Below are 16,312 nucleotides of genomic sequence, written 5' to 3' on the forward strand. Positions count from 1 at the left end.
AAGAATGGAGCGCTTGTTTCGGCGTCATGTTGCATTAAGCCATACACATACTTACATGTACATGTACATATAAATGTGTTTATACAATCATACATACCGACTTTATACAAGTCTACATACCAACACATGGATTAGTAAACAAAAATACACAGCCAACAAGAAAAATCGTTTTTCTTCCATATTCAAATTCACATTAGCAATTTATAAATTTTATAATAAATAACTAAATTATTTTTAAATTGAATAAATTAATTGTGACAGAAGCTTAAGAAACCTTTTCCTTAAAATTCACTGAATTGTCTGAACACTTTTGCAAAAACAACATGGGCGGTTTTCAGTACATGGAATAATAGAAATAATAATAATTGCTTTTCATTTTGTTTTACTGCTTTCATTAGTTTTCATTTAATAATTATGTTGAGAGGTTATGTGTGTTAATTGAATATCATAATATTAACCGAAATTTGTTATAATTGGTCCAAATTTATATAATACTAAAGCGTGATATTGTGAAGCGTCATGTTTTTATCGAGAGGTTGAAAATTCTTCGGCCTAACAAAGGAAGAACTGTTCTTTGAATTATTTATAAATATGTCTATATTTTTCAACATAATCTCCATCAATAGTAATGGAATTACTGTAACAGTCCTCCAAATTTAGTGTAAAATTTTGAGGTGTTCAGAATAGATCTTCGTTTCCATCTCATTCTTATTTGAGTGAAATATTTTTCTTACGAGCGGCTCTCATGATAAATTATCCCAAATTAACTAAAAAGTTAAGGGCATAAATTATTTGAACATTTATCCATGACCCCTCCATGACATAATATTATATATCGTCTTTTAAATTATAGAAAAAAGTGTTGATTATCTCCTTTTAGAAAATTAATATTTTTAATTTCTACCAAACAGCCAGGATCTTACTATACACATTTCTTTATTTAATATTTGTAGAATCAACATCAAATGACATTATAAAGAATACAAAGGATACAAATCTCGATACTCCGATTACAAAAACTGAAAACGACTGTGCTAGTAATATTTCCATGGATCATGTAGGAGAATCAGACAACGAAGATAGAGAATATTTGAATGACGAAGAATACACTGAAGACGCTGAAGAGGATGATTTACACAGCTTGGATAGTTTCTATTCCGGTAAGTTATTTGCGAAAAATAAACAAAATTCAAATGCAAATTCCTTTAAAAAATACCTACAGACATTATTTAATAATGCCAAAGTCTTTTTGGTTACTATCATTCCGAACTATTATATGAGACATGTTGAATGTTGCGATAAAAAAAATGTAAACCCAAATATAAAGTAAATCTGATACATGAAAATTTTACAAAAATAGCGGTTGGTTCCTGAAGGAACCGCCAGTCGTTTAAGGGTTAAAAAATTGAATTATGTTTTAAACGAATTAAACCTATTTACACTTCAGCGGGCATTTACGAACGCTATGTTTATTTTTATACTCTCGCCACAAAAGTTGCCAAGAGAGTATTATAGTTTTGTTCACATAACGGTTGTTTGGCACACATGTTCCTTGGGACCGTGAGAGGGTTGCTTTCGAAGGCAAAATCGAAAAATTTGGCAAAATCGGACCACTGCCACACCAAATTTGGAAATAAAGGATCGCACTAGTAAGGGGCATATTTGGATGTAAGTGGGCGTGGCCCCGCCCCCAAATCGGTTATTTGTATATATCTCGCAAACCAATAAAGCTATATAAACCAAACTTCTGCAGTAGTTTCTTTTAGCCACTTCTTAATACAGTCCAAAAATGAAAGAAATCGGATAATAACCACGCCCACCTCCCATGCAAAGGTTAGGTTGAAAATGACTAAAAGTGCATTAACTCACTAACGAAAACCGCCAGAAACACTAAATTTTACAGAAGAAATTGCAGAAAGAAGATACACTCAGATAAAAATAAGGAAAATGGGCGTGGCATCGACCACTTATGGGCGTCATATTTCTGGAACTACTCGACAGATTTCAATGAAATTCGATATATAATATTATCTTGACACCCTGATGACACGTGTGGAAAATGGATGAAATCGGTTCACAGCATCTGATTTCTTCACTTTATAAGATATACATAAGAAACAATGAAGATAGCGAAATAAAACTTTACACAAATGCTGTATATGATCCGTGGCATCACTTGTGAAAAATTGTCGAAATTGTCAATGCCCCGGATATCGAATATGAAGAACTCGGTTTAGGAGTTACCTCAGCCTATATACTATATATGATGATTTTCGGTTTTCTATTGGACTTTATGCCGAATATATGGGTCAAATTGTGTGTGATCCTAAAAAAATATAGCAATAAATTGCGAGAGTATAAAATGTTGGGTTGCACCCAACTTAGCCGAACTTAGTCTTTCCTTACATGTTAATATTTAATGTGTTTATGATACTTGATAGTACCTAATCAGGAGTTCCAGCTGAATCAAGCTTACTAAATGTTTTTCGATTCACTCCAATCCAGGAGAGCCTTGAGATCGCGTAAGTACTAAGGGTGATATGAATCGAAGTAACGACGTTCGGCCTTCATTAAAGCTCTTGATTTAGCTATTTCAACTGTAAATAACTAATAGTTAATACTTTTCGCTGAGAAACGAGCATGTTTATATCCTATTTAATAAAACCCAAACAATTTTACCCTAACCACTTCTTAAGATACATTTGTGTTAGTAGAGTTCCATCTACGAAGAATAAAGAAATTTTCCTTTACAATAAAAAACGCGTCATTTGCAGCTGCGAAGTCAAAGTTTCTACAGCAAGTCATTATTAACATTGTCCTAATCATAGCCTATATAAACCCCACATTCCAAGTATCGATAAGAAATTCGTAAATGTTGCAAATTAAAAACAAAAATTTAATCAATCATCTTTCAGTGTAATAAGGATTGAGAAAATAAAATCGCAAAAGTGTTCTAAAATTAATACACTGAAAGAACTGGAAAGTCCAATAACTCCCTTTATACCCATATAGTTAACGCCACTTGCATCTCAAAGGAACGCCATCATTCATGAATTGGCTATTTTGAAAGTTTTTAATCATTACACTATCGAATAGGTACAGAAATGTTAGAGAACCAATACAACGAATCAGTTACTCAAAATGGAGTTTTTATCTTATTGCTAGGCCAAGGGTATTTCACCAGAAGTAGTATGTCCTGCTTCGCCACCTCTTTTTAACTGATGCATTTAAATTTATTTTTTTACTAAAGGTTTACAAAAAAAATACCATCTACTGCTATAGTAATCATGAACACTCCAAATCTGTTATATCCAAATTAGGTATAATTTATATATTATATATTGCAAAATCTAGAAATATATAGTTGTTGAAGTGTTTAAAAATCGTCATACTACATTACATGTGGGTGTTTTTTTATGTACTTACGAGTAAAAATATGTTTCACATTTTCAAATAACATTGATGGAAATACATATGAATGTGTGCTTTGTGTATACAAAATAAAATACTTGTACAAATGTAGGAGATGTACTCATTTGGATTAGCTTTTTTGATGTTATTTTTGCAGAGAATAAATTTATCATATTGCTTGAATATTATAAAAATTCCATATACACATGAAAATTGCTGTAGAGGGTGACGTATACAACTGACCACGACACTCTAGAGTACACTATACCCGTGCCACGGGAGTCGTTCACTTTGCTTGGCATCCTAACTGCATTTTAAAATCCCAAAACAGTAATTCACACCTACAACATCCAGCCGCAGGCAGCTATCATCACCGGTTGATGTCATAACAAACTTTGAAGCACCATACGTACGTACATACATATATGTATATGTCTACATATGTTTAGGGTGCATATATATGTACATACAATATGTACTTATGGTACATATAATACAAGCATGTACATGTACATTTAATTGTTTCTTATTTGCAGTAGTAATAACTTCTTTGGCATTCTTTATCCAATTTTCTAACCCATTCATATTGCTAATCAGAATCATATGCTCCGTTGTATTGTTTTATTGGTAATTATATGAACACAATAATACAATAAGTAGATAGATATAGTGGAAATAGAACCCAGTTAAAAATATTTGGATTAATACCAAAATCGAGTAATAAAGCAGTAATGACTTGTTCATCCATTTCGAGCATTAACTGATCAATAAAGCCATTTTCGTTAGTTTTAACAAAAATCGTTTGTTTCCTCGCTTTTTGACACATTTTGGAGGAATAAACCAGGTTTATACAAAAAATGTAAAGCGTAACGCCTAATTAGTTTGAATTTTGCAATCAACGCGTGAATGTGAATCAAGTGCCGCGAATATGTAAAAAATTATTAAATTTGTGAATATATTTATTCTTAAGACAATTAGTGAAACAATAAATTGAAAATAGTCTAATCGAGTAATCGAGAAGCTTCTTATGAGAGGCGTCGAAACCAAATGAACTTGTGACATTAATGCATTTAAATAATCAGAGTGAAACTCCTATTTATAATAATTGTAGATAAAAAAGTGCATTTGGACATTTCCGCCAGAAGATCCACCACAGACAAAGTATTAAACATTATTAGAATTACAAAGTTTTTGCATATTTTCATAGGAAAATATTTAAATTTATTTATATTAAATTAATTTTAAATTAATTCATAACCAATTACGAGATATACGAAAGCCAAGTCGCGTAGGAGCTACTTTTCTCATTTCGATTTTTCTACTGCATTTGTTTTTTCGTCAAAATTCTTAAAGAAACATATCATGTATAATTTTTTGCTTTGTAAAACCTTTATAAGGGTACAAAGAGCAAAATAAAATGCATAAGAAAGCATGCGATTGCAAATAACTGTAAGTTTTTGCTCTCTTATTAACTTATATTTTAATGTCCCGTGCGACATCAAAAAACAACACTTGTTCCCACTGCATCGCAAATATAAGCAGCAAGCTCGCCAAATTTTGGGTATAAACAGTAAACTTGTATACAATTAAAATAAAAAAACCTTGTTCAAAAATCAGAAGATTTGTGGTTTTGGTAACTACTTAAAATTGGTCCCGTGCGACATCGTAGGTGTGGATTTTTTGTCTTATAAAATTGACTTAAGTATGTAAATAGATACATTTACATTAATTATTTACATATGAGCAAAAACCGCACTTTAAATTCCACTGAAATAGCTATTCAAATATTATGGGATAACGGGCCAAAAATAAGCGTTTTTGAAGATTTTTTTTTGAGAAAACTACTGAATATTTTTGAATAGTTTTATTCTCATATTATTCAGTGACATTTCAAATATGTTTTACAAAAAATCAGTTTTACAAAATGTCGAAAATCAACGAAGTTGCAGCCACTTGAAGTAGGCACTCAACGGAATTCCGCACATTGCGGTGTCCCGGATATAAGATCGTAGAATAATCTGAAACACATGGTATAAAAAAAAAAATTAGTTCTTTAGAAGTATATCTCCCAGCCAACGGTGCCCTTTTAAAAGAATTTTTTTTTTCATTTTTTCAACGGTCGGTGAAGTTAAAAAGTACGTTTTTAGCCCTAAAAATGCGCCATTTTGTGGCTGTAAAATCGAATAGAAGCAAAAAATAAATAAAATGGGACCGTTGGCTGGGAGTCAATTCTATGTTGCACAAGAGTGCAAGATTTCAATACGATCTGTGCATAACTTTTTGAGTTATCGTGGACACCGACTTCAGAAAAGGCGTTTCGAGAAAAACGCGTTCAAAGTATTGGGATTCGTCAAATCTTTTCACATATTCGTGAGCACTTGGGCCGGTGGTGACTTCCATCTTTCTCCGAATGAGCTGAAATTTTGAGACAACATTCTTCAATAGTTGTACATTCGATTTAACAAATAAAAAAGTTTATCCCATACCCCCCCTTAAGGTAACTGCTCTCAGTTTAAAAACAAATTTATATTTTCAAGCCTGGTTGATTGTATAAAATAATTAAAATGCTCTTCATTAGAATATAATTTTTTTGCAAGGAACCGATGGACTGGGAGCAGTTATCAAAAGGAAAGTCTAGCAGATAACGAAATCCAAAAATTTGTATACCCGAGGACAGCATTTTCTGAAAAAACTGTATTTCATATTCATAATACTATTTTCATTTCATACTATAGAATTTTTGTTGTGTTTCTCGTTGGATGTTGGTTAAAATAAATAAATAAATGAATACATTTACTACTTTTTTAAGCCATTTTATTGAAATTGTTGTTAAATAATTCCGTATTATAACAACAAAATCAACATAAATATTATGACGAAAAAAAATGTCCCGTGCGAATGTGGTAAATAATTAATTATAAAAAACTATACATTATTTTTGGATGAAATTCATACCATCTTTAAAGGCCATCAATGCGCAACATTTTACAATCAAAAACATTTGAATATTGTCTCACAATTCGCTGAAATCGCTGTTTGAATCGTTGTCCCCAAAAACGACTTCCATTTTTTGTCCCGTGCGAATGCCTTGGTTTTTTGCAATTATCTTGAAAATGAAAATTGTTCCAAAATCAACGTTACCTTAAATGTAGAGCTAATGAATAGCTATTAAAAAATCCTACTGTCAAAATTAAAAAACATTTTAGTTCATATTTTTTTTAGTTTAAAGGTGTACGATTATCACGTTCGACATGGCGGAAATGCCCATTTATAGATTTATAGATAGATTCACTAAAATCTACTCCGACTTCAAATATTTTTGTAAAGTGAATTACTATTTCCTATATCTTAAAAATAATAAAAATTTTCAACTATTTAAAAGACCGTTTATATTTTTGTGTGTGGGATTTCTGCTCTTTTTCGTGCTCTTTCTAGAGACAAAGAAGATTACTCCCACTGCTCTCGATTCGGAGAGCAAAAAGAGCTCAAAAGAATGCTCGGTTTGCACTCCATTTGGAGTTTAAAAGGAGTGATCCCTCGTAAGGACGTAAGCGATCTAAGAATTATCTTTGGATAATCGAATTTTTTGCTGGGAAAGAAGTTGTGTATAAAAATATATTGTTAACACGGTCCTTTTGAATATCAGCTGCCTCTGCTACCTACAATCCGCGGTATGCCAGTGTAAGATCGAGGACTTTTGTTATCTAATTACGTAATTAGTATGACTAAATTGGTCGAATATAGGTAGGTAAGAGTGCAGCCTTATTTTTTTTCTCAAACATCAGCTATAAGCTTTGTTTGCTTTTTTTTTTCAATATTAATTTTCCAGTTCAGTTTGGTGTCAGTCTCAACTCCTAAGTATTTAGCTGTGGGGAACAGAGAGAGAATTGTATATTTTGGTACGGGAAGTTGAAATTGGGGAATTTTTTTCTGCTTGTGAATAGTTCAGTTCTTTTTTATAAGGGTTAACACCTATTCCATTGTTCTTGGTCCATAAGTTTAACTTTCGTAGGTCTCTTCCCATAATCCACTGGCTATTGAAGGGGACATGACTGATACTATCAACACTATGTCGTCTGGATATGCTACTGCTTTCAGCCCTTCTCCGTTGAGTTAGAGTATTTTTTTCGTTCATTTCTACAACCCATTAAGGCGTCCTTCTACTTCAGTGGTCGGCACGAGAGGAATTGTGACTGTGTAGGTGAGCACGAAAGAAAAGATACCCAGTGAGAATTCTGGAACCTTACATTTTGAGAATGTTTCCTTTTTTTCATAAAACATAAGTTTTGTGTTAGTTATTTTATTATTAAAACCAATATAGTAGGCCATAAAAGCCTTAACTTTACTGTTTTTAAACAGTTTAAACAGGGCACGTATGCAAAGTGTCACAGCCATGCGCGATGTTCATTCATTGCTGGTTCGGCAATAGGGATGCAGAGAAAACATCGATGCATCGGAAACATCGATGTTTGCTATACGATGCATCGATATATCGATGTATTTTTTCGATGCATCGACTTGTGATTGTAGTGTACTTGGACTATTTATAATGTTTTCTAAAGAATATTTGGAAGTATCGGCTTGTGGTAGAGACACAAATAATAAAGTTTTAAAGAATATTTAGAGCAGCATATACATGACATTTAACTTGAATAAAAGAGTAAGTGGATAACAACGTTTACAACATTATATCTATAACTGCTTGTACTTTATGATTAGACCCATCAGACATATTTATAGCCCAGCAAGCGTCACTTAATATATCAATATCTACGATCGCGCTAGGATAGGCAGACCATTTATAATTAGAGAAAAATCGACTGGAGCACATTTCATTGGAGGAAGTTAGTACTTGTAAAAGAGTGAGAGTATAGCAATGAAGTCGGCCTTAGTATACAATTCCACAATTTCAGATTTAAAAAGTGTATGGTTAAATACATATATGTGTTTTTCAAGAATATGAATATTTGTAATTATTGCCTCCAGAATTTTATAGTTATTTATTCGCAATTTAAGTTGAAAATTTGACCATTTTTTTCTTGCGATTTCTCGATTTATAGCGTATTTTTCATTTATTTTATGAACTTATTATTCACTAACGCTTCGCTACATTATTTATGTTATGGAACCCTTTTGAGAATTGTGTAAAAAGTTAAATGCTTATTTAAAGCAAATCAGAAGAGAAGCAGAATTACCTCTATTCAACAATACCCATTTTAACCATGGAATCGTAGGATGGTATAATAAAGTTTTCCATTGCATCGTTTAATTATATTTCTGCTCGATTTTCTTATGACGCGAACAACATATCGCTCATTTACTTGAATAGTGTCTCAACTCAAAAAAGATTTTTCAGGAGAGCGATTTAAAGTTTTTAATTGTCTCTTATTTAGCAAATATAGAAAATTCCAACTGTTTATTGACAAATCTAGTGGCCTATAATATATTAAATACAATGTTGAGCATAATTGGACCAAATAGAGTGTACTAATGCTTTTTCTTGGGCATAATCGTGACCCATTTTGAATTGTGTCGTTATTTGTGAAAAATATAAATCAATATCGCCGTCATAAGTCTAATGTGTCGTTTTTATTGAAAAAAATCAATACGAAAAATTTAATTTCTTTTCACCAATATCGTTGTAATACAAAATATGTCGTTCTTTCTGAAAATAAAACCAAATTCACTCTATGACAATATGTGTTGTAACACAAAATATGTCTCTCTTTCAGATAAAAATCCATGCCTAATTCTGGCACAACTGAGAACTGTCGTTATTGTAGTTAAAAAATAATCCAACATAACAAGTTTAATAACGGCACATTCTTATTTCACGGTTTATTTTTCTACGCATCGGAATGAAATTTTTATACAATATGGACGCTGAAATTGCGCACATTTTTGCATACTCAACTCAAAAATCGTGTTTTTTGAGTGTGACACTGTTCAAGTAAATGAGCGATATATTCATATTTCGAATTTTCGTTATGGTGCCAACTAAAAAAGTAAATAGACTGCAGGCAAAATGTATTTCTACAAACCTTAGGAAAAAAGCTATAAACTTGTAAATAAATAAATATGTAGATACTTTCTGGTATCATTTTTTGTAAAATTAGCATAATGTATTTTTTTAATTGAAATAATCTGTTGGCAATTTTATTTGATGCATCGAAAGTATCGATGTATTTATATGATACATCGAAATGTAACGACGCATCTTATCGGAAAAAACGTCGATGTATATTTTTGACTTGCATGCCTATTCGACAATGATAGAGCGTAAGCGAACGTGTGATCTGAGTTGGCACAAATGTGCTAAGTAGTGCACTGTTCTACTTACATAACTTGTTCGTATAATATAGAACTCTTAAACATATTTAATCGAAACCGGAGATGTGACATCTTTCACATTGACTTAAAGCCAAACGCCAATTAAAGTAGCGAACTTTACAGATCTTTCGCCCATTTGTATTTGACTAAAGGTATCTCACGATTTGGTAGTGGTTATATCCACGGAGATAACGATAGAATTCCTTATAATGAGTGCATATAAAATATTTGGATAACAAACGAAAAAATAAAGAACTTTCTCGACTTTAACCGTATAAATATGTCTATATGTTTATATTTGGACATATATGTACGTACATATAAGAGTTCGAGTGATAAAATGAATAAATTAATTGTCTACCTTAGCCCTGTTCATATTCATCATGATTTATTAATGAAATTAACATAGGTATATGCTTCGGAATACGAAGCTTAAAATAAATTTGGCTATCCAATTCTTCACATCCTCCTTTAAATTGCTTTATACTCTGCCTTTTTTCTGTTTTAAAGTCTCAATCGTAAGTGCAATTTTCGTTCCTTTGTTAAACATATCTATCTGTAACAGGAAAAGGAAATAGAAAGGCAACTATGTTTCGTCTTCACGCATCCTGAAATAACTTACACATGCCTAACCTGGTAAATCCAGCAATAGACATACTAATATTTAAGTTTAAGGAAATGTAAACACATCTTTTTCAGACGCTTGTAAAACCGAGTAGAGCAGTAAAACACTCATTTGTAAACGTATGTATATTTGTGTGTAATGCCTTGCTTGCATGCACACTCGTATGTGCTTATGTCCGTATGACATGGCTGCTAATGTGTGAGAGTTATTCTGATTCCTTTAATAGCCGGTAATTAATTACATATTTGTCTTACAAGACAAACGGTTAAAACTTGTCTAGTCTAATTTGTACTAAGCAACAAATAAACTCCTTACGCCGTCACAGGGGACTGGGAATACTTTAAGCAACAGCAGCAAGAAGTCCAGCGGAACTCCTAAGTACCACAACTTCATGCTTTGTTGGGTAATGAACGTAATATCGCATTTGACGAAACGTATAAAATACTTGATGTGAGCACTGTATAACCGTACTAAAATACATATGTACATACCTATGTAAATACAAACATATAAGCGCTTGCATATGAGTATGTGTATGTATATACATATATCACCGGATGGGACCGACAATAAATAACCACCGAAAGGCTGAAAGAAATACTCGAATCTGTCTGACTATGCTCAGCTTTAGTAACGAAATTTTCGCGTTTTTAGCATATCTGTTTCCTTTTAAGTGTCTTCGTCGCTGTACGTTAACTCCTCGCTCAGCAGCTTTATTCGCTTTCAAATTGTTTGTTTTTGTCAGTAAAAGCGACCGTAACATTATAAGTACATTGACATGTTTTAGTGTATAACGAGATAATTTCAGATCCCCCTGCCAATCCGCGACTGTGTAGTCTTTACAAACTCAAACATCTCAGAGATGTTATCAGGTTTTCTTGTAAATCACTAAAGTATTGTAACAACAATGATACAGTAGCGCCGGCTTGCGGCTTTCTCAGTCATTTGATTTCTTCACATTTAACTGATTACACTTTAAACATGAATGGGTTCACGCTTTTTAAAAACAATAAAGCACTTTATGTGCCTGCAAATAGCTGGCGTAGCAATGTCAAATTTTACCGTACGTTGCCACTAGTGGAAGTACTCAAAATGATGCGTCTGGTTGGTAACCTGCTTTCCACACTTGAACTTAAACTCAAACTACGTGTATTTCCTAAGCGATATAAGCGGTGTTTCTTTTACCAAGACCTCCGGCGGTCGCAACTCTTTTATTTGCGGCATTAAACAAGCGCATACTCGTTCAAACGTATGTACTTACATATATACAATATGTGAGTGCAAATGTATGTAGGTAGGTGCATATGAATACATGTACATAAATAGAACCATATACAATTAGGTTAAGCGAAGTTAAAGGAAGTACTCAAACAAATCAAGATGACAGTAAAACCTATGATGTTTTCATTTTGCAACATTTGAAATTCTTAATCACGCTTGAAACTACAACGATTTAATGTTATTGTGCTTATTAAGTATTGTACACTGCCTTTTTTATTTTTTATTCCGGGAAATTAACGTACTTTATACATCTCACAACAATTTGCCAGCACTTAAGCATAATCCCCTATATTCCTGATACAAATCATTGTATTGAATTTTCCTGAAATATTTATCGAATACATTCAGACCACAACCTTAAGTTAAGTTAGGTCAAATGGTAGATCCGCAACTGCAGACAGTCTCACTTAGACAGCTTCGACTGTTTTTTGTGAGATCCATAGCTTAGCTTGGCGAATGCTGGACATTGAAGGAAGAAGGGCTTGGATGATTCCTCTTCGCATTTCTCCAATCACCTTTGGTGACTAGTGTCTGGCTTTATCCCTAACCTCACCTGTGTGCCTATTGAATACTGTAGAGTTCGCAAACTATCGATAATTGCAATCGTAGAATAGTATTATTTCTTCTTCTTACAATGGAATTCAATGAAGTTAAGATATGAGTTATTAATCATATTATAGCAAAAAATATTTTAATTATTATATAATTATTATTTGTTTTTGATTAATCCTATGGTTGCTGTTACAATAAATTTTCCTCACTTCAATACCTGCTCTTCAGAAGATTCAACAAAGGCTGTTTCAGTGATAAACTGGTCTGCTTCAACAAAAAATGGAAATAAATTAGTAAACACATAAACTATTACTATTACTCAATATCGAACGTACGAAAATTAATATAAAAATATTTATTATAATATTATTTTAAATAATATCAACAGTCTGGCATACGGCATCGATAGTCGCGATTATTCAAGATAGTACACTATGCAGTAAACACAGCAATAATTGTAGCGAGATGAGCCTTCCTAAGCGACAGTAGTTTGAAGGACGTTTTCAGTCCACCTCGGACCAGATAGTCCTCGCTACTGCACAGGTGCTGGCGTTTAGCGAACTCGAAATCAGTGTTACCAGCGCTCTAGCGCATGAGGACAAAGGACTACCCACACCCTTTCACTATCTTGCAAGTTGGCCCGCTATGCAGTTTCCAGCGATTCCGCGGTAATCAGGTACCCAAACTAGTCGGGTTACAAAGTAATTCGAAGTTACTTATAAGGATGTTAGACACTTTCTAACTACCATAGATTGCCGCTCTGTTGTCGTGAATACACACCTCACTGAAGGAGGCCACATATGGGAGCAGTATGTTCACTGCTACCTTAATGACAGCCATTTCTGCCTGCAAGACTCTGTAATAGTCTGGCAGTCGAAAACTAGAGTAGAAGGCTCCCTTCTCCCTGAGTTTCGATCTATCGATGATAAAGCCCCAACCTTACTTCCCATAAATTCCATCAGATTTATTCAATTTACTACAGATAAATAATAATTCCTGAAAATATAGCAATAATGCTTAGTCCTAAATATGGGTTTATACCATATATATTAACTACTGTGTTTTCTTTTCTCAAATTTTTGCTGTTTATTATCATTAACATACATATATTTCGGCAGTATAAATAAAATTTAAAGCGATCGGAACACCCTCGTTTCGAAAAATGGGCTCGCACTTCCACTACGCTTTTTTGTTTTTGTCTAGAATGATAGAAGTCAGGATTACGACATAGTGACGTAATCAGGACCCAGAATGAAGAAGAATTGTCAAATCGAAAACGGAAATGTAAAACATAGTGCACCACATGTGCAGATAAAGTATCACAATGAACTTGATTCTTAAAATCATCATCTATAAAATGATCTAATATAATAATACATATTTATAATTAAAATTATGTGTTTTGTTACAAAAAGTTAGCCATTTTTGCCCCAAATAGATTTTTTATATAATATATATCTTGTAAGCTACTAAAGCTACATCAACCAAACTCTCTACTGTCGACTACAAATGCTTTCATTAAGCAAGGAACAACACCAGAAATCTTAAATTTCATCATAATTGGTTCACAACCACGCCTACTTCCTACATACCACAACTTTGAAGTCGATCTGAATCGTTTACTTTACAATATATAAAGTAAGCACCAGTAATGATATCGGAACAGAACTTTTTCATAAATACTGCATTTATAGTGTGGCACCCCTTTCTAAAAATCGCCGAAAACGGACCATAGGTTTTCAGAGCCCCATATATCGAACATGAGGACCTGGGTGCTTCTAATCTTTTTTTACCGAAAATATGGTAAAATCGTAATCTTGTATTCTATCACTCTTGGTTTTTCGTCTCAATCGACTTATAATAGACGAGTAGCGGGTGCGACCCATTCGCATGTTTGACATTTAACGGTTTAAAGATAATTTAAAGAAAATGTGTGATAATCTGATGAAATGGCTACTGTACTACGTTTATGGGCTATTCTAATTTAACAAAAAAAAATTTCCTGAATACATGTTCAGTGCGACATAATGTGCAAAGTATAATAGTTTTGTTGTGTGTAGTACCTAAATTTAAACGATATATGTATGTATATAAATGTATGCCAAAGTTGCCAGGATAAACGAAACGAGTTGAATTCCAGAATTCTGTCTGTCCGTCCGTATGTCTGCCGTGCAACGGATACGAAGTAAAAATTGGGATATATTGATGAAACTTGGCACTCGGACTATTACCACGCATACAAAATTCCGTTAACCGAAAAGTAATCCATGCGATCCTTTCACTTCACATCTAAGAATAGTCGAAATTAGTCCATAATTTTGTAAGAGTTCAAATACCTAAATATGAGGACCTGAGTATCATCAGTAAACGATGGATAACTTTTATTGATAATAATATGATCTGGTATTAAAAATAGTTAATATCGGTTCAGTAATTTCCTTATCCCCAAATAACTAATATGGAGATTTTCAAACTGCCCGTTGTATTTGTACCATATCTATCGGTCAATATGTGAGATATCTCCACAAAAATACGTGACTCAATCGTTCTCCAGATATCTGCTATTTTTATTTACAGTGAAAATAAGGGAATATCGTGGTTTGTTCTTGATTTATTATATTCATACAATTAGCATTTTAAAATAGTGCGCAGGATATATCATTCAATACTTCGCACTTATGAGTTTGTATGTAATTTGCATCAACATCAACATGCACCTGAGCCCAACCGACATCCCGCTGAATAGACAACAGTCGGCTGCTTTAGCTGATGTTCTTTGGGAACCACATAGAATTATCTCCAACGACTACCTCGAACATAGTAAAACAATCAAAAAATTGCTCTACAGAATTTTAAAGGAATAACAACGAGCATGGAGCAGACACTAAGAAGTTGATAAGGTTCCGTTGCAATACCGCTTTAGTATACATTAAATCACAGCCCAATATTTGTAAATATGCATGTTAAATCTACTGCTAGTATTACAATTGAAATGCTAAGTCTACATATTTCTTGAGATTGGCATGGGAACTTAAAATAAACTTTCTCATTTTTTCTTTGTTTAGTCATTTTTTTCACTATTGTAAATAGTTTTACTCTTGTTATTACCCAAACCCATTGTGGCTCTTGGTTAAGACAGTTGAAAACAAAACAGAAAGGAAACTGAGCGAGGCGTGAAAACCCATAAATAATATTCACGCCAGCGCCACGATGCCGCGGTAGACGCTATTGGCGAGTTTCCGAAATGCAAAAGCATTCTCAGGTGCAAAATTTCTGACACTAGCAGCCAAGAAATGCTCAAAAAAATTCGCTTACACCTAAGAGCAAACCACATTGTTAGAACCCAGCACAATAGCGACATTGTAGAAACCCTCTTTACAGATTCACAAGTACGCGAACAACAAATAATTTTTAATGAATTAAGAAATATCAAAGCCATATTTGCTACTTGTATTATTATCCAAGAAATACCATTAACTTGATACTAACACAGGACAGATCCGATCAGTTACTGTTTGTGACCTTCAAGACACTTAACTTATGGTACAGACACATAACAAGTTTACAGACTAAAGTAATGGGTGAAATTGGTTTGGGTGAATTGTTCATTGCTCAACTTTTTATTAAGCGCTAGTTTCAATACAAAGGATAAGAATAATATATTGTGAGGTGGATAGATGTATGTATATTTATATAAATTATACCACTACAAAGTACGACTGAACATAGAATATTTTATTCTAACAAAATGCATACGTTTTTTTGTGAGAAACTCTGGTGATTAAGTAAATTACAAATTTTAAAGTAAAGCTTTCTATTTAAATTCGTGACAATCTACACTAATTTGAAATTGTGTATAAAGCTAAGAATCCAATGTTTGATTACGCAAATCACAATACTCTGGATAATAAAAATATGCTGAAATTTCCCTTCTGCATACGTTTAAGTTAGCAAAAACTTTTCCGTCAACATTTGTTGTGAACCAAAACGACTAAAGTAAACGAAGACAGTGCGAAAGCACAAATATGTTTTCCCGTGTAAATAAAAAAGAGCACCCTCTGTTGATTTACATTGACTGGAGTAAGGGACTGAGGAACGAGTAAATTTTTTCTT

General features: G+C 33.0%; 1 protein-coding gene across 1 annotated transcript in view; it reads left to right on the forward strand.

Annotated features, from left to right (window-relative positions):
- Positions 1-971: 971 nt before the first annotated feature.
- LOC105219382 (zinc finger protein 423 homolog) overlaps positions 972-16,312 on the forward strand; it is a 51,061-nt gene continuing 35,720 nt past the window's right edge. Inside the window, exon 1 of the mRNA XM_054234695.1 lies at positions 972-1,160. Within this exon, the coding sequence (XP_054090670.1) occupies positions 1,049-1,160 (112 nt within the window). The 5' untranslated portion in view covers positions 972-1,048. The remainder of the gene's footprint in view (positions 1,161-16,312) is intronic.

The sequence above is a fragment of the Zeugodacus cucurbitae genome, chromosome 6 (genome assembly GCF_028554725.1).
Source record: "Zeugodacus cucurbitae isolate PBARC_wt_2022May chromosome 6, idZeuCucr1.2, whole genome shotgun sequence".
NCBI lineage: Eukaryota > Metazoa > Arthropoda > Insecta > Diptera > Tephritidae > Zeugodacus > Zeugodacus cucurbitae.